At 47.7% G+C, this 19,950-nt stretch overlaps 1 protein-coding gene across 3 annotated transcripts in view; it reads right to left on the reverse strand.

The window, feature by feature from the left end:
* The window catches only part of CRAT (carnitine O-acetyltransferase), a 45,090-nt gene that overhangs the window by 22,762 nt on the left and 2,378 nt on the right, over positions 1-19,950 (reverse strand). For 2 of the 3 annotated variants that reach the window (XM_077306876.1, XM_077306875.1), the window contains exons 2-6: positions 11,306-11,569; positions 10,707-10,825; positions 6,080-6,133; positions 3,907-4,072; positions 1,560-1,734 (exon numbers count right to left, since the gene is read on the reverse strand). In XM_077306876.1, coding sequence (XP_077162991.1) covers positions 1,560-1,734; positions 3,907-4,072; positions 6,080-6,133; positions 10,707-10,825; positions 11,306-11,569 — 778 coding nt within the window. Of the gene's footprint in view, positions 1-1,559; positions 1,735-3,906; positions 4,073-6,079; positions 6,134-10,706; positions 10,826-11,305; positions 11,570-11,814; positions 11,860-19,950 lie in introns of those variants that run through there. The other variant, XM_077306874.1, reaches the window with a different exon arrangement.

Below are 19,950 nucleotides of genomic sequence, written 5' to 3' on the forward strand. Positions count from 1 at the left end.
AGTGTCCTGCACAGTGCAGGTGGTTGGACTAGATGACCCATGAGATCCCTTCCAACTATTATTCTATGATTCTATTTAGTATACATTTTAAGTAGTACTCTGCCGTGACGAGGGGGCGAACTAGCCTATTGCAGAGGCACGACGATGGGCTGAACAGTCCAAAATGTTTCCAGCACAACCCTATGTATGTTCTCCTGCTGCTCTGGGGATTCAATTAAATCGAGGGGAAATTGTTAATTATTTTTATAATCTTACTAGTCCAGCCCTTCGTAGAGTTTTCATGCTGGCAAGAATGAGTTGTCTTCCCTCAAGCGTCCTTGCAGGAAGATACCAGCATGTCCCAAGGAGGGAAAGATTGTGTCCGTGTTCTGCGAACTGTCCCGATTCAACCTCACATATTATTTTAGATTGTGAACTTCATGTGAGTCTTCGCAGAAAACTTCTGGATCCTCTACTTTGTCCCAGAGGTCTAGTAAATGATGAAGCTACAGTTTCTGCTTAATGATCTTTCTGCAGAGACCACATTGCGTGTAGCTGAATTTTTAATGGCTGTTTATCAAGCTAGAATTAAGATGTTTTAATCAGATGATTTTACTGTATTTTAGTCTATAATATTAGCTTATTTTACTCTATTATAATTTTACCCTGCTTGGCTGTACTTGCCTCTTATTGTTATGCCAATAAAGGTCTGTCTGGCATTTTTACTATAGACCAATTAAAAGCAAATAGAGCATCAATGTAATTGCCTGCTTAAATAACCAAATTCTTTTTGGGAAAACAGCTGACTGCAGTTTTGTCCCAAGCACCAACAAACCACAAAGAAACTCCACATTCTGAGACAAACCTGAACAGTCACACAATCTGATAACACTGCTACCACCAGGGAAGGGGAGTGGGTTTATCTCTGGACTTGGAGAGCCAGCTTCGTGTCGTGGTCAAGTGTGGCGGCTTCTAATCTAGCGAGCCAGGTTTGATTCCCTGCTCCTCCGCATGCAGCCAGCTGGGTAACCATGGGCCAGTCACAGCCCTAATAGTGCTGTTCTCACAGAGCAGGTATATCAGGGGTCTCTCAGTCCCACCTCCCTTACAGGGTGCCTGTTGTGGGGGGAGGAAGGGAAGACGATTATAAGCTGCTTTGAGACTCCTTCGGGTAGAGAAAAGCAGGGTATGAAAACCAACTCTTCTTCTCCTTATTCCCCTAAGTGGGAAATCCAGACTCTGTTTCCCAGTAAGGGAAGGGGTTTCTGCCAGAGGAACAGAACCTTTTTGCCATGCCCATCTCACCTACTGCTCAATGATCTCTGCAAAATGTTGTTCCTGGGAGACGGGAAACCATCCTCAGGAACTCCATGGTCTGTCCTGGAGGCCAAAAGGTTCTATTCCAGTGAAGGAACAGGAATGTCACATAGCAACAGAGTGGGAAGGAGTCATATAGGCCATCTAGCCCAACCCTCTGCTCAATGCAGGATCAGCTTGAAGCGCCACTTTTCTTGAAATCTAGTGGGTCTCCTCCTCCAGCCCAGTGGTGGCCCTTGTAGCTGGAAGGGGTGGAGACAGACCTTTGATGAGGTTGTTGTAGGCCTTGGCCCAACTGTTGCGATGGTTCGTGGTCAAGATCCCAATAGGCTCCTTGTTGGTTTGGAGGGAAGTATTCCAAATCTTCTCCAGCTGGAGGAAGATCTGGTCGGTGGTCAAAGGGCTGCCGTCACTGCTGTAAACGTCCAGCTCAAAGAACTGGGGAGGAAAGAGGAAAGGAGCGATTGTTCACTGCTGGCCATTCAGCTTGGAATTAGTAAGCAGAAAGCTTGCAAAACGGCTCTCCAACTTGACCTGGCCCTTTCCACAGAATGCCTCACAACACTGAGGGGACAAAATGCTCAGGCTAGGGCTCTGGAGAGTCTCCAGGACAAGGGAGACTCACAAGCCAGCACAGGGTAATGATCATCAGGTCGCTGAAATCCAAGGCCGGTGGCATCTGAAGAGGCTCTGTCGGGCTCCAGCTGGGAAAAAGACCCTGGTTCAAATCCCCACTCAGCCATGGAGCTCACAGGGGGAACTTGGACCAGCCTGACCTTCTGACGACTATAGTGAGAACAGAACAGGAGGGAAGGAGGAGAAAGGCAAGGAAGGCTGTTAAGAGGCAAGGAAGGCTGCCTCTCCATGGGCTTTGCCCAGTATTTTGTTTTGTAGCCAATCAGCCCTTTGCCTCCGCTGTGATAAGTCTGCACCATTCGAACAAGCAGAGAAAGTCCAAGCTCGTTCGGTCCTGGGAGCTGCCCAGTAGGGAAACCAGGTGCTTACTTTGATGTCTGGGTCCCCCTTGGGGGGAATTACAGGCATGAATGATGTCCTCTTTAGGAGAAAGGCCAGACAAACATTTAAAAATTACATTTAAAATTTAAAATTAAAAAAAAATTAAATTTAAATTTAAAATTTAAAAACATTTTAAAATTAAAATAAATGACTTGCTTATTCACACCTCCCTGTTCATATATAAAGCAGGGTGTAGATGCCCCTAACGTTTACTATGAGACCCCCTTGGGATAAGAAGGGCCCGTCTTCTCCTGCCTGTCACTTCAGATACTCTTCTGCTCAGCCCAGCTCACTTTTACTACCACATTTATTTATCGACTGATTTTTAGACTGTCCTTCCCCACAAGCGGCTTCGGGCCAGTTTACAACAATAAAACAAGGATAAAAATAATGGTTCAAACATAAGTAAGACCCCCCCCCCAGCCCTTTTTCATCTCATCTGCCAGCTAACCATATTGGACAGTATAAAGTATGGGGGGTGGGAGAGGAGGGAGGCCTGTATGATTTGAAGCCTCAGCCATAAACCTGGCGGGCGAGTGCTGTTTTGCAGGACCTGTCAAATTCTGGACAATTCTGTCACTGCCCAGATCTCCACGGGCAGTGCATTCCACCATATTGGAAAGCCAGGTCAAAGCCAGGCGAGTGTCTTTGGATGACCAAACATGGTGCATGTGTGTGGGCTGTGTGCCATGCCCAGGCTGTCTAGAGATGTAGGGGAAGGTGAGGAATACCTGGTGTCAAGGGAGACAGTCATCAACCTGAGAGTTTGAGCAGCAGAGTGTGGCTCTGCCATTAGTGTAAAGCAACGGCCTGTGTCTTCTTGCACCAACCAAGTGTAAAGAATAGAACTGGGGGGAGTTCCGTGTCGAATGCCTATCATTCTTAAGTGTGCCTGTGAGGTCACACTTTTGAATACTAAAGTCAGATGGGGGGGGTGTCTGCTGTTACCTGAGAATACTCTTTTGGATCATGTTCTGGATTGGCTTACAGTGGTCGGGGGAAACAAAGTTTGAGTTCAGTGGTACCCTTTAAGTCCAAAAAGTTTTATTCTGGGTATAAGCAGAAGTGTACAGGCACGCAAAATCCCATACCTTGAACAAAACTCGGTTGGTCTCAACGATGCCCCTGGACTCAAAGGTCGTTCTTCTGCTCCAGACCAACAGGGCTGAATTTACGGGTGCTGGAGGTGGGGTCAGTGGTCCACTTGGCCTATAAAGTTTCACAAGCTTTACAAGCTACCCGAGTTTCCAAGCCTGGCCAGATGGTGATGATGAGGGCCCAGCCATGTTGCTGTATCTCCATTCAGTTGCTGTATCTCCATTCTGGTATTTAGACTGACTTGAAGACACCGAAACCTGCCTGTCCTCATGGATGTCATATGCATGTTTGTTATTTTACTGCCCTTGCCTATTCTTGTGTATGTTCAAGCCTTTCAATAAAGCTTGTTGTTTTTATTGTGCGTGTGAGTGCAAAACATTAGGCTTGGTCAAACTATTGGAAGGGGGTTTGCTCCAGGTGTGGGGACTGAGAAATCAAATTCTCCTTGCACAGACACAGTGGGTGGGAAACCCCTGTTTTTCAACGCCTGGGTACCTGGAAGTTGTGGACCACAGTGATGTGGGTGGGGGGCTTCTTCCCTTTTGCATAGTTCACCACAGAATCCCGTTTGGGGCCGGGGATGCGGCAGGAGGAGAGGATCTGGTAGTACTGGTTCATGCAGAGAGGTTTTCCACCGAGGTATTCCACGGGAAGCGTCTCACTAAGGGTAGAGAACAGAAGGCGGTTTTGAACTGAGCAGCAGCTCAGGCATAATAGACCATTGTGTTTCCCATATGAAAACTGGACAGCTCTCTTAGAGGGTCCCACCGTATTTCAGTAGGGGGAGTCAAGAGTCTCAGCAAGTTTAATAGCCCTACTCTTAGGAACAAGTAGGTAGTCAAACAAAGGGAAGGGAGAAGATCTGGCTTTAAAAAAAAAAGGATGTCGTTCACAATAATAATGGTATCCACAAAGGTGAATAGCCCTTTTAAAAATGTTTGCAGGCAAAAGGATTTCTCACCTCATGGACAGGCCATTTCACTAACTACAAGAACAGACACTTGGTGTGTAAGGTCAGCAAGCTGGCTAGAAGCAGAGGCATGGCTGTGATGTGTAGAGTGGTAGTCTAGGACTAAAACCATGTGGGTTTGAACTCCCATTAAGCCATGACACTCAGGATTTCCCCCTCATCTGAATCACACACACACTCAATACATCTAATCTGTATCACAGGATTGTCACCAGGATAAAATGGAGGGGAGAAGAAAAACATACACTGCTCTGAGCTGCATAGAGGAAAGGGGGGAAGGGAGAGGGATTATTTATTTCATTTCACTTATACCTTTCCCTAAATATGGATCCAAGGTAGCTTTCATAATTTTCCTCTCCTCCATTTCAACCCCACATCAACATTGTAAGAAGTGGGTCGCTATGTTGGCCTGAAGCAGAACAAAGTTCGAGTCCAAAGGCACCTTGAAGGCCAACAAGGTTTTATGCTGGGTATGAGCTTTCATCCTTGCATCTGTCAAACACCCTTATTATGCTGTATGCTAATTCACTGTTTACGCTCTACCACCATACGTATGGACTGGTAACTTCCTTTTCATTGCACCTGAGGAAGTGTGCCTGCATACAAAAGCTTATACCTTGAATAAAACGTTGTTGGTCTTAAAGTGGCCCTGGACTCAAACTTTATTCTTGTGAGGAGGGTTTGGCTGAGGGTATGTGACTGGCCCAAGGTCACCCAGCAAACTTCCATGGTGGACTGGGAATTCAAACCTGGTTCTACCCAATCCAAGTTCAACACTCTAAGCATTGTGCCACACTGGAAACTGATGTGGTTATTGTGCTCCCTACCTCATGTGGAGAAGCGGGTTTGCAGGGACCTATTATTCTACTGAAAACAGCATTCCTGAATCACCATCTCCAACATAAAGTTGGGATTAAAAAAAACAAAAACGACACATACCTAACTGAGGATCAGTCTGTTAAGCTGTCTTAGTAGGTCAAGAGCAGCCCTTTTCAATGGCTTTGAGTACGTTACAGTCAGATCTATCAGTTGCTCACTGTCTTCTTGCACAGCAACTGCCTATGGCGGGGGCCTTTCTGAGCTTGAAGGCCCTTTTGAAATTGACATTTTGGCATGGGATTGGGGTCACTGTAGGTGGGCAGGGAGTTGAGAATTTCCCGCATTGCACAGGGGGTTAGACTAGATGGCACCGGATGTCCCTTCCAAGTCTGTGATTCTGTGACACAGTGTGGTGGCCACAGTCACCAAATGGCTGCCACAGCTTGTTTTCAACTCACACATTAAAGATCTTGGTGTTGTGGAGGTGGCTGCTGTCAGGGTGATGTTTGGAAAAACCTGCACATCTCCAACGGCCAATCAGAAGACTTGCTGGACAAAAACAACTCCCCCCAGCCACTTTGCAAATTTGCTTGGGGGCTACTAGGAAATGGGACAATGGGTGTTGCAGTACCCAGCAGCACCATACTGGGGACTGCTGACCTAAGATAGGAGAGGGCAAAAATGTGGAAGTGACGCAAGTCAAAGGACACCTGCAATTATAAGAACAAGAAACTTGCTTTTCTTTTTTAATAGAATGTTTTGATTCTTGTCAGGGCACACAATCCAGGTTCTGCATTCATATAGAAAAGCCCACAGCCTGCACCCTCCCAGAAGCGAGTTGAGCTGGCAACCTGTAATCCCGAGATGCTTCCCACTCACTTGTCAATCATGGTTTTGAAGTCCAAGGCACCTTCAATCAGCTTTGATGCAAATCTGGAAAGGCCAAACAAACACAATGAAAAGCAGAACAAGGGCTGAAGTTCTTGTTTTGTTTAGGCTTTGTTTTTCAATTTTATCCATTTAAACCGTTTTCTCCCCAAGGGGGTCCCAAAGTGTCTTACAACATTGAACTCCCTTCTTCCCTTCTGTCTTCACGATGACAGCCCTGCGAGGGAGCCTGGGCTAGAAGAGAATGACTGGTCAAGGATCACCCAGTGAAGTTCTGCGGCAAAGTGGGGATTCAAACCTGGCCCTTCCAGGTCCTACCCTCTTAAGGACGGCTCTCCATCAAAAGACAGCAGCCTGGATTCCACACAGAGCCCAGAGCAAAGCTGCCTTTTAACGCTGTTTGGACTTTGTCCTGAGGGCACCAAGAGTCACTTTCCACATTTGGCTGAACCAAGTTATAAAGCATCTTCTCACAAATTTCTTCTGCCGGCCAGGTGGAGCCAGGCAGCATGTTTTAAAGGCCTCCCATCCCCAAGGGGGGGGGGACCCACAACTTTCAGCATGAACAGTAAACATTGTCATGCCCCTGTATAGAACCATGGTGTGGCCTCATTTGGAATACTTTGTGTAGTTCTGGGCAGCGTATCTCAAAAAGGACATTGCATGGCTGGAAAAAGTACAGTGGAGGGTGACCAAGGTGCTTATGTCTGTGTGAGACAGGAAGCTGGACTAAGGGGACTATTGGTCTTATCCAGCAGGGCTATTCTTGTATTCATGTCATATGAAAAGTCCCAGCTTAGCTTTCTCCCTAACATGTATTTCTCTCATGTGCAAGCCATATCTTTGAAAGACAATGGAGCATTCAAATATGTAATACGCTGTTCTACTCTCCCAGTGAGCTTTTGCTGAATGCATAAATTGGCTACACATGAAGCTGCTTTATAGTGAATCAGGCCCCTGGTCCATCAAAGTCAGCTTTGTCTATGCAGACTGCAGTGGTTCTCCAAGGTCTCGGGTCCAAATCATACACATCACCTCCCACCTGGTCATTTTAACTGGAGATGCTGGGGCTTGAACTTGAGACCTTCTGTATGCCAAAGCAGAGGCTCTTCTACTGAGCCACAGATCCTCCCCGTGTTCTGGGTGTTTTGTAAGGAGGGTGACATGAGCCACAATCTTTTCAATGGGGCTTGCACACAACAACTTTCTGGTAGGATTGTGGCCACCTATTTCAATGGAAAGAACACCACCGCCATAAGGACTTTTCCTTATTGTGGGGAAAAAGTCAGTCCCACAGAAGATAGTAAATATTGCAGTTTAAAAATGCAACCCCATCTAGCTTTACTCAGGAGCAAGCCCTAGAGAAAACTGATGAGATTTACCTCTGAGTAAAGGTGCACACAGGAAATAATGGGCCAACGATCCCTTTCAGTTCAAGGGCTTCAGTAGTTGACGTACTGCATTCCCATTCTGCCATTCTCTCATCATGGAACAAAAATGAGCACTGATAGTGCTCCTAAGTTCGAATTCAGTGGCACCTTGAGACAAACAAGATTTTCAGGGTATGAACTTCAAGAGTCAAAGCACCCTTGATCAGACACCTGACAAATATCTGACGAATGCAGCTTTGACTCTCGAAAACTTACACCTTGAACATCATGTTAATCTCTAAGCTGTTCCTGGACTGGAGTCTTGCTCTTCTCTTGCAGACCGACATGGCTGTCCTCAGAAACGATCCTCCTAGCTGCTCCGTTCGCATGTTACACTGAACACACCTACTTCCTTCCTCTCTGCACACACAGCTGGTTGTAATCACGAACCAATGGGCGTTCACTTCACAAATGAAACTGGGGACCAGCACCGTGACTAATTGGGTGTGTGTATCACATGTTCAACTGTACACACATTGTTACTTGAGTTACTCAACATACAAAGAGCAATCATGCATACAGAGATTGTTCTTGCATTCACCATCACTGACGAACACCCAGGGAAATGCCAATTGCCACTTTAGGACAAGGAAGCAAATTACTTCCAAACTAAACTGGCCAGGGATTCTGGTTTCTTCTGGAGGGGCATCATCTGGGCATGGATTTGGGGTCACTGTGGGTGGGTGGGTAGTTGTGAATGTCCTGCATTCTGCAGGGGGTTGGACTAGATCATCCTAGGGATCCCTTCAAACTCTATGATTCTCGGCTACTGTTCCAAGGGAGCAAGGCACTAGCCACTCACTCCAATTATATTTCTGAACTGGGTCTTGCCAATCCCTATTCATGAAGCAGCAACCTCAAGCTACTTTAGACTGCAAGGCTTCCTGGCTTTAAAAAAAGAACGGATCAAAATGTTTTTTTTTTCTGGAGGCTGGCAACCCTACCTATGTGGAATCAGCTACTGACCCCTCTTGCTCACTTGTCTACCCTGACTGGCAACCACTCTTTGGGTTGAGAAAGGTCCTTCCCAAGACCAACTAGCAGGAACTTTTTAACTGCGAGACCAGTCTGGGACAGTAATTTCCATGCCCCTTCTCCCTGAGAACATGAAAATAATTAATATTTTCCCCTTCCATACCTTGCTACCACCATACTCGAAACACCAAGCAAAGTTAGTGGGTAGCTTTGATTCTCAACCTCACGCCTTAAAAAGGGCCCCCCGCCCATCAAAAAAGGTTTTCATTTATTTCTAAAATAATTACATCCCACACCCAAGGCCAGCCTCAAAACCAAATTGTAGTGGATGTGCAGGGCCATGTCTACTGAGAAGTTGTCCCACTTTATTCGACAGGGTTGACACCCAACTAAACCAGCTTGGTGTAGTGGTTAGGAGTGTGGACTTCTAATTTGGCGAGCCGGGTTTGATTCCCCACTGCCCCACATGCAACCAGCTGAGTGACCTTGGGCTCCCCACAGCACTGAGAAAGGTGTTCTGACCAAGCAGTAATCTCAGGGCTCTCTTAGCCTCACCTCCCTCACAGGGTGTGGGGAGAGAAAAGGAAAGGTGAATGGAAGCTGCTTTGAGCCTCCTTCGGATAGAGAAAAGCGGCATATAAGAACCAACTCTTCTTCTTCTTCTAAAGCTCAACTGGGCTGCTGCCAGAGTGGGCTGATCAAAGGCTGCAGCCCTTGCTTTATTTATTGGGGGTGTGGCCTTGGTTTCCAAACAGGTCCAGGGGCTCAGCCCTGAATTCTTGCCAGCCGGCTGGCCAGCCTCAGACACTGCGCTGCTCCAAAGAGAGATTCTTTCTACTCCGAGCCTGACTGATCTTTCCCTGGATTGGCTGGTATTTTTAACACAGCTAGGGAACAGATGAAAGACAACAAGCGAGAGGGACGATGGGCAAGTGTGGAAAAGGGGATCCTGTACAAAGGTCAAAGCTTTTCTTTCAGCAACAGTCACAGAGATTAGTCTCAGGCTGGGGCAAAGGTAATCTGGATAGATGTTGCCTCACCCAGGGAGCCAACCTAAGGGAGTGTTCACAAAAGTACCTTAATTGTATTTCATTGAAGCTTAGGCCTTTGTTGCTACTATTGCTAAATTCTGTTTTTCTCTCTGGTGCATTTTTGTACTGCCCTTCCTCCCATAGCTCTGGGCAGTGCCCATATTTCTCCTTTCCCCATTTAATCTTCCTTAACAGCCGTGTGGCATGGTTAGGTGGAGACAGTATGGCATAGTGGTTAGAGCAGCCTTTTGCCTGTGGAGCAACCCCAGAAAAATTTTGCCAGCTTTGAGGTAACCCAGCAGTGACATCAGTTGGCCATGCCTTCAGAAGTGACATGTCACCCCTTCTCTCTTTAAAATTAAATGCCCCCGGGGCTCTGGAGTAACTGTGGGGTTGGGAGACTCTGGATTAGAGTGTCCGAATAAGACTGGGACAACCAGGCCCAAATCATCCCTTCTGCTGTGGAAGGTGGCCAGGCGACAGAAGAGCACCAGAGAAAGGTGGGAAAGAGTAGAGAATGACATAATAAGTAGGATAAATTTATTTTTTAAAAGGTCACCAAGTACCTTTACAGTGCGGTCGGATTTGAACCTGGATCTTACAGATCTATGCCTGAAACCAAACTGCTTCTCCCAAGGCCAGCTCCTACTCTCGAAGTCTCCCCAAGATGAAATCTGAAGAACTGATCATGTCTACAGACAGTCTTGATTGGTCCCGTTATGTTCACATTCTTTTTTATTAACAGGTTGCTCAAGCACATTTCCAAAGTGGAAAGGAGGCATATAAGTGACCTAGGTGAATAAAACTGACATTGACAAAGTGTGCCAAAATTAAAAAGGGAACAGATGCCTCAAAATGCTCTTAAAATGCTGCGGAACTGTGCAAATCCAGCACCTGTATTCTACTGCCTACTGATGCTCGAAATGTAGCAGGACTCAGCAATCACAGAATTGGAATACAGGGTCATCTAGCCCTACTCCTGGCTCAACACAGAATCACCTTCAAGCATCCCTGAGAAGTGTTTGTCTTTCAGTTTCAATTTGGATGCTTGCTGGGGACAAAAAATCCATAATGGCTGCACATTCTAGGCCTGGTAACCCCAAAACACAAATAGTGAAAACGGATCTTCAATGCGTCATAGATCCTAGAAACTTGGGCAGCTGGTGTTCCACCAATGATTACCTCAGCTGGCCTTGCCGATCCTGAAAATCTTGCTTGGGCAATACTACGCCAGGACTCGAATGCACCACCACAGGGAGACGATACTCCAGGTAGGCCGTTTTCAGCCACCAGTCCGAGAGCTGGGAAGATAAGAGGGGTTGATTTAGGAGCCTAAGGTGAAGGAGGGGTGAAGGTCACACCATTTTGGGGGTGTAAAGCAGATACTCCAGACAGTATTTGTACACTTAGGGATGCCCAGGTCAAAAATCAGTGATGGATTGTACAATCTTAGCTTTAGTTCACACACCTAAGGAGACAAAGAAGGAGACCAAACATCACCACTCGAGACTAGATCTTAGCTTTGCATGTTCCTTGCGGACAAAATGCTACTTCCAAGTAGCAATAGAGCACAAGTCTTTCTTTGCTGTTTTTCTATTTTTAGGGAGTGGTTGTTCATTTATTAAATACAGGGGAGCACTCCAATACAAATGTATCACTCTCCCTGAGCAGCATGAATCAAGGGAGTCCATCCTTCAACCTTATTGCCCTACATGTGTGAATTAGGCCCGAGCCACCCCTTACATTCCTGACCTCCTCCAGACCCCAAGCTGGCCACTCACCCAGTTCTCATGTTTCCGAGCCCTCCTCTCCAGCCCCTTCTGCAACCTTTCTCCGACACCGCCCGGCTTCCGGAACTCTTCCACCAGCTGCCTGGTATGGCTCAGCTCCTCCTCACTGACGATGGGCTGCAATGCCAACAGGTAACGATCCAAGGTCTGCTGGAGCGGTGGAACAGGAAGGGAAGGCAGGCCCTCTTGGTGGGCGAGGTATCTGCCTGGAAGCTTTCTCAAAGCCACCGGTTTCACCAAATTTGATGGCCTGGCCTGTGGGTCACAAAGCACACATGTTAAGACCAGGGTTGCAATCTTCCAGGTGGGGCCTGGAGATCCCTTGGAATTACAGCTGATCTCCAGGTTATAAGAAAATCAGTTCCACAGGAAAAAATGGCTGCTTTGGAAGGTGGAATCAATTGCACTATACCCTGCTGAGGTTCCCTCCCCTTCCTAAAACCTTGCTTTACCTAGGCCCAACTCCCCCCCCAAAAAAAAATCTCCAGGAATTTCCATACCTGCAGTTGGCAGTCATATATAAGACCCATTCCTCCTGAGCCCAGCAGGCATTCCTTCCTAAGGAGAACGTCACTCTCCCAGTATATGGGACGTACTGCTGGAGGCAGCTTACAGCCAGAAGGCAGGATTAAAACTTGAATCCTTGCTAACTCAGGAGGGGGAGCTAAATCTCGTTCACACACATGATTACAGTTGGCCTCGACAAATAACCAAAATAGAAGTGCAAGTTGAAGAGCAGTGAGACCTTCTAAGACCACTGACTTCAATTAATGTAGAAGAACGTAAACTCTATCTCTAGCTGCACTGTAAACATGTAAGCGTCTATGAAGATTTTCACATTGCCGTTCTAAACCATAAGTTTTTCATTGTTGGCCTGATTTCAAGTACAAAGATACAGGGACAGAGATTTCATATAGCAAACTTCCTTCCAGATAAACCTAACTGCCTTTAATACGCCGCTGAGACAAGTTGAGTATTTAGTAATGTTGTTCGGTATATCCGGCATACCCAGAATGTTCATGAATTTAATTAATGAAGTGTTATATGATCTGCTGTACAAAGGGGAATTGGTTTACATTGATGACATTCTGCTGTAGTCTAATACTTTGGAAGAACACATAAAACTGGTGCAGGAGGTGCTGAGGAGGCTGAGGGCAAATCACCTTTATGCTAAACTTTCCAAGTGTGAATTTCATAGGGAGAGTCTGGATTTCTTAGGGTACCGGGTCTCACCACAAGAGTTGAGCATGGATCCCAACAAAGAAAAAGATCTGTTGGACTGGGCCCCTCCCCATACTAGGTGGCAATCACAAAGTTTTCTGGGCTTCGCTAATTTCCATAAAGTCCTTCATCCCGAATTATGCAAAGGTAGCCCTTTCCCTTACGGACTTACTGAAAACAAAAGGGGCAGGGGCAGAGGAGAGTTGACCCGGGGCTAAGCTGAAGTGGTCCGAGGAGTGCCACATGGCATTTGAGAAGCTAAAGCAACTATTCATCACCGAGCCAATCCTTCGGTCGATTCAAGCGATGTAGCAATGGGGGCCATGATCCTCCAGAAAGGGGAGGATGGGCACTTCTATCCTCTGGCTTAGATTTCCAAAATGTCTTCAGAGACCAAAAGGAATTGGGCCATTTGGGAGAAAGAGGCTGTAGATATTGGCTGGAGGGATCTCCTGTCCCTTTTGAAGTGTGGGTGGACCATAAAAATTTACAGGCTTTGCAGCAACCGCGCAAATTGACCGCCAAACACATTCAGCGGGGAGAGTTTTTCTCATGGTTTTCATTCACTCTAAAGCAGTGGTCCCCAACCTTTTTATCACCAGGGACCGGTCAACGCTTGATAATTTTACTGAGGCCCGGGAGGTAGTCTTTTGCCAAGGGACGTCACCGCCACTACTTGAGCCCCTGCTTCACTTGCTTTCCCACCGGCGCCCCTGACTTCCCACCGTCTGCTGGGGGGCGCTGCAAGCAGCAGCAGCTGTGCCATGCCGAGGGGGAGCCCCAGCCATGGCGGCCACTGGAGAGCACCAAAGGTGAGCCAGCGGCAGAGTGGCAGGACAGCCCCCAAGGCAGCAGCTGGGGAGGAGGATGAGGAGGAGCCACAGCCCGGTACCGACTGATCCACGGACCGGTCCCGGTCCCCGGACCAGGGGTTGGGGACCACTGCTCTAAAGTACCTCCTGGGGAAGTCGAATTTCCTTGCTGATGCATCATCCCACCTCCCGCAACAGGAAAGCAAGGCAGACCCTGTAGTGGATTCAATGTTCCGTCCCTCCCACCTCGGACTCACGACAGTGATATGTAGCAAAGTGTCACAGCTGCAAACCATCCCTGGGGGCTGGCTGCAAAAGGACTTGGGAGGGGACACAGTTTCCTCCTCTATGCCCTCAGCTGGTGGAGGAGGAGGGGTTATTTTGTAAAGGGGATCGTCTTTACATTCCTATGGCCGCTTGCTCCCACGCCATGATTTTAAACAGCTCACCATAGCAATTCAGAAGCACACTGGAAGGGTAGAAAATGGAAGAAAGCCGTTTCCCTCAAAAGCAGATTGACCATGCTTTGCTAACCCAACACAAGCAGGTTTGTATGAACAGGTAAATAAATTAAACTAGCAGCTGGTTGCAATACTAAATATATAGCAAAAGGGGACACCTGGTATATAAGCCACAAAAAATAGCAGGCTAAACTGTGTCAATAAGCCTATTAGACTGAAGTATCTAAATATCAATATTTCATTCATTAAATCCATCAGGGAGGCAGGACATATTCAAATTCTTCTTCCTGTTTGTGCTTGGTGGGAGTCACCTAAGCTCCGTTCAGGAACTCCAACAGCTTCTATAACTTAACTATCAAACGAAACAAAATAAGAGTCCAGTAGCACCTCCAACAAAGATCCACCCAAGGCGTGAGCCCCCAAGTGCAAGCACTTTTCCTCAGACTAACAACTAACTAACTGCAATTGAATTCGAGGGGACCGACCAGCTGCCCTAGCAAAGGATTATCACATGGCTATGTCACGGCATCCAGGTGCCACCACCTTTAAGACCATGTGTGGTCAGGGTCCAGTGTACCCAAGAGATCACCTTTCTGCCTAAACCTCTCAAAGAGTCTTATGCACCGCTACCTCCAACTACCTGGTGATCCCTGACCCCAAGGAATCTTGCTTGACCTCAACCATGTTCAGAGCCTTCTCTCTCCTGGCCCTCACCTAGTGGAATGAGCTCCCAGAGATCAGGGCCCTAATGGAACCTGAACAGTTACGCAGGGCCTGCGAAAGGGAGCTCCTCTGCCAGGCACTTGGTTGAAGTCAACATGAACCAATCACTTCCCATTGGCCCCCGAGCCTCTCCCCCATGGAAACCACTGCCAATTTGTCCAACCCAAGGGACCATCAGTATGCGTTAGTTAATTTAATGTTCTCACCATTGTTCTACTGTTCTATTATACTATTACTAGGGGCAAAGCCCGTTGTATCCAAGAATACAACGGGCGCTAGAGCTTGGCAATGGGGAGAGGAAGGGGAGGAGTTGTCCAGTCTGTAAGGGCATAGGGTTGAATGTGTGTGTTGTGTGGGAGGTTGTGGTGGCGTGGTGACAAATGAGGGCATGGGTGTGGAGATATGGGTGTCAAGAACCTGTGGTTTGGAATGTTCGTTGAGTGTGGGAGAGGACTGACCTTTGGGAATTGTGGCATAGTGGTTACAGATGAGCTTTCCAGAGCCATGTCTTCAGATATGTGCAGGGAAAATCAGACTGGAGACTCTTCTTAGGGGAAGATTATATGGCAACCAATTCCCCCCAGTTCTGTGTCATTTCCCTTCTTGTGGGAATTAGGTCACAGACACCGGAATGCCCCTCTGCCCTAATACACATAGGGTAGTCACAGTACACAGGTGTCCACCCTGTTCCTTCTTTTCCATTTTTTCACTGTTGATAAAGTTATGTGGCCACATGCTTCTTTCATGGTTGCTCCTTAGAAGAACGGATTTTTGTACCCTATTGCTTACTACCCAAAGGAGTCTCAAAGCGGTTCACAAACACCTTTTCCATTCGTCTCTCCACAATAGTCAACCTGTGAGTTATGTGGGGTTGTGAGAGGTCTGCGAGAACTGGGAATGGGTCGCAGTGGCCCAACAGGCCTCAGGTGTCTCAAAGCATTTTCCAATTGTCTTTCCTTCCTCTCCCTCTCACTATTTACAGTTTCAGGCTGTATTTATTTAGATCTTCCTGCACTTTCCAGACTCACAGGACTGATGCTGGTCTGCCTGTCTGCGCCCCAGAATACAAACAGTTGCTGGTAAGGGTTGGACATAGCCCATAGCCCAGGAGGGACACCCCTGCACCACTCCCTCCCAACTGCAGGCAAAAATGGCTCCTTTGAAGTCTGGACTCTGAGGCATTGTACGATTTTGAAGTCCCACCTCCAAACCTCCAGGAATATTTCCAACCCAGGGGTAGCTAACCTCTAGGTGGAGCCTGGAGACCTCCTGGAATTACAGCTCACCTGCAGAGTATAAAGATCAGCTCCCCAGGCAGAAAGGGTTACCTTGGAAAGGGTCGTGGTAGAGAAGAAACATTTAAGGCCTCCCACACAGGTTTCTGTCTGCCCATGAGGCTGGGAGTTCGATCCCAGCAGCCGGCTCAAGGTTGACTCAGCCTGCCATCCTTCCGAGGTCGGCAAAATGAGTACCCAGCTTGCTGGGGGGTAAACGGTAATGACAGGGGAAGGCACTGGCAAACCACCCCATATTGAGTCTGCCATGAAAACGCTGTGGAGGGCGTTTTACCCAAAAGAGTCACAAAGTGGCCTTCCCTTCCTCTCCCCACAACAGGCACCCTGTGAGGGAGGCAAGTCTGAAAGAGCTCTGACAGAACTGCTCTGCAATAACAGGACCGTGACAGGCCCCTACCTGGAGATGCCAATCTTATTTTGAGAAGCTTACATTTCCATCAAAGCTACCCAAATTTCATGCAAGTGTGTTAAGTGCCATCAAGCTGCTTCTGACTTATGGTGACCTTCTGAATTTATGTCCCCTTGAACATCCCGTTATTAACAGCCTCGCCGAAGTCTTGTAAGCCAAGGCCCGGGGCTGCCTTGACTGAGGTAATCATCTCCAATTCTTTTCCTAGCCCTTTTCCAATGGCTCTTTTTTCATTACCTGACTGAAGAATGGTAGCTCCAAGCCCAGCCCTTTTAAGGAGAATTCAGGCTCGATTCCATTCAGAATCCACTTATCTTTCTGATGGTCCACTGTATCTGCAAAACTCTCCTGCAACACCACATTTCAAATAAATGAACTTTTGTCTAGGTAGAGCAGACCCAGATAGGATGCTCACTTTGTTTCCATGGGATGGTTTTTAAATCCTGGGGTTCTGTTTTTAGAAAGTTGAAAGAATGTCTTTCTAGAATGGTGTGCCTCTGGAGGGGTAGCAATTATTTAAAGAAATGCATGGAAAGCAATAACAAATACCAGAACAGTCTCGGAGAACTGACCTACAGATGGACTTTATAATGTCACCACACTGAACTCTGAGTCCATGAAAGTTAATATTTGCCCAGTGATCATTACTAGAGGCCACCTGTACAGACTTGCTAAGCAGTGAGAAGAGATTCAGGTGGGCAGCCCTGTTGGACTGAAGCAGCAGAACCAAGTCTGAGTCCAGGGGCACCTTGCAGGCCGACAGAATTTTATTCAAGGTGTGAACTTTTGGGTGCACATACACTTCTTCAGACACAATGAAATGGAAGTTACCGGTCCATACGTATGAGCAGAAGTTGAGCAGCAAACAAAGTACAGCATACTAAAGACATATGCCAGATATTTATTTATTTATTTATTTATTTATTTATTTATTTATTTATTTATTTATTTATTTATTTATTTATCATACTTCTATACCACCCTCCCCAGAGGCTCAGGAGCAAACCGGAATAATGCACCGGAATATGAGGAGCAAACCGGAATAATGCACTTTGCCTATATGGTCATACTTTTTTGGGGTTTTATTCCAAGGGTAGGGGTGGGTGGAAATGTGGCTAAGGAAATAAATATGTCAAATTGGAGACTGATTAGCCCGTGTATCCTTAATTGTGGAATACTGAGAGTAATTAACTGAGATTCCACCATTACCCTCCAAAAAGTGCCTTCAGACTCAAGCTTTGTGCTTTAAGTTTATACGCGCTTCAAGGGCAGGGATGTTTTTTTGTTTTTCTGCCTGTTCAACCTCTTTAAGATGCCACGTACACAGAGACAGCATTTCAATCATTACTATTAACATCTATTCCTCAAGGGGTGCCTAGAAGTTAGGTGCTCTGTGGAACACATAGGAAGACACATCCTGCCAAAGCAGAAACCAGATTCCATTCATATGCTTTCCCATACCCACATGATTATTTAATAAGGTCACCTTAATTAAAATCACATTCCTGACTAATTAGCCCTCCAACAGCTAGGCAAGAGGTCAACCTACAATACATACACATATACCCCAACTCAGGGATATTTTTTTTAAGCCAGGAAAGAGAAAGATTCAAGGAAGTAGAATTCATGACATTATTTCAGATTGCAAACAGAAGACCACATATTTATTTATTTATTTATTTATTTATTTATTTATTTATTTATTTATTTATTTATTTGAATTCTATACTGCCCTTCCATATGGCTCAGGGCGGTTGGAAGCACCCCCCCCAAAAAAAAAAAAACTCCCAACAACCAGAAAAGCTCTGCAGCAAGCAAATAGAACGGAATGTTCTCTTTTGCCTGCAGTGCTAATTTTCTTATTGCAGGGAGTTTTTTCCCCCTATGCAAAGCACATTCAGAGTAAAAGCCCACCCCATGAAACAATCCAAATCCGGGTCATTCTACCATCATGCTCTCCTGAATGTGTGGACCAGAATTCAGACACACACATCCCCTCCAATTTCCCAGGAGTACTTGAGTACTGGTCAACCTGATAGATCAATGCAAATCTCATGGCATGTTGAAATATATCAAGACTAGAACTAAAGCCCATTTTATTGTGAAATAAAATGGGCGCTAGGGAGCACTGGCCTGGGAAGGCTTCGGAGGGCGAAGTTTTCCCGTGGCCTGGGCCGACGTAGGCAGGGATGCGGGACGTGGGGCATGGTCCCAGGGACAGGGAGAGCCTAGGTGCGTGGGAGATGCAGCGAGGCAGTTCTGGGGGCGCGGAGACGGCCGGTGGGTAGGCGGGAAGGCTCGCGGGAAGGGTGTTCTTGGGGTGGCAGAAGGGTGCGCGGTCCTCCGGCGATCTCACCTGAGGCTCGGGGCTGGACTGGACGCTGAGGGCGGGCGGTTCGGACGGCAGCGGGCAGCAGGATGCTGGCAGGCGGTTGGGGAGTGGGAGGGGAACCACGCATGCTCCGGATCCGGCGCATGCGTGGTGTCTGGTGGTTCTGTGGGTGGGGGAGGGTGGAGGGAAGTTGGGGAGGGAGCCATGCATGCGCAGGACTCGGCGCATGCGTGGTTTAGTTTGGTGGAGGTGCGTCAGCCACGTGGGTCGCGCAGACTGGCGGTGGCGGCGCGGGCCGGAGCACAGCAGAGGAGAACGTTGCGGTCCTCGAGGGGGTGAGTGAGGTGTTGTGTGACTGTGTGTGGGCGGGTGGCGGGGCGAAGGGTGGTGTGGGGTGGTAGGGTTTAGTGGGGAAGCGCGGCGGAGTGGGGGGTGCTTGTAGCGGGGGTGTTGGGACGGGGCGCGAGGGAGGAGATCTGGATGTTGGGGAGTGGCGGTCGTGGCGGCGTTTTGCTGGGTGCGGGGAAGGAGTTGTGAAGGGGGAGATGTTGGGGGGGTAGTTCGGGGAGGGGGGGTAGAGGCGGGGGGGCGGCAGTTAGCGGGTGACGGTGGCTGACCTGTTCCTGGCGGCGGTGGCAGGGTCCTGAAGGTCGGCGGGAAGTGTGTTGGGTGTGTGGGTGGAAAGGAGCACTTATCTGCTCCTTTCCCGGCAAGTTGAGAGGTTGTGCGGCTGGAACGGAGCAGCGATGTGTAGTCTATGGCGGCGAAGGAGGCACTGCCTCCTTGATCCAGCATTGACACTTGGAGGGGCGAATCAGGAGCTGCTTCGCGGCTCCTGATTCGCCCCTCCGAGTTTTTATCCTGGACAGAGCCCGCCCTAACTCCTCCCAACTTGCCCTTACTCTTTTATTTAATAACCGCGGAGCAGTTTACAGATGGGGGGGGGGGTACTGTTGGCCCAGCTGTTGGCTGTCTCCATGACCCGACCCTGAACTACCTTGTGGTCTCCCATCTAACACTAAACAGGGCTGATCCTGCTTAGTGTCCAAGATCTGACAAGAGCGAGTGTGGGCCATGCAGGTCAATTTATCTGTTTCCAGGTGTCCCTCCATTGTTCTCATCTCTTCCATTTTATCCATTCAACCACCCTATGAAATAGGTGATGCTGAGAGTCCCCAACTGGCCTCTCCGGTCATCCAGGGACCTTCTCAGCATAGTGGGGATTTGAACCCAGGTATCCCAAATTATCAAAATCTCTACCCACAGTCCCACACACAGCTTCCACGTTCCCCCTGCCTATTAAACAGATTTTCATTTAAATCGCCAATTTATGCCCTATTGAAATCATCATCACTAAGGAAATAAGGACCAATTTATATAACT

This window comes from Paroedura picta, chromosome 12 (assembly GCF_049243985.1).
Source record: "Paroedura picta isolate Pp20150507F chromosome 12, Ppicta_v3.0, whole genome shotgun sequence".
In the NCBI taxonomy this organism is placed as follows: domain Eukaryota; kingdom Metazoa; phylum Chordata; class Lepidosauria; order Squamata; family Gekkonidae; genus Paroedura; species Paroedura picta.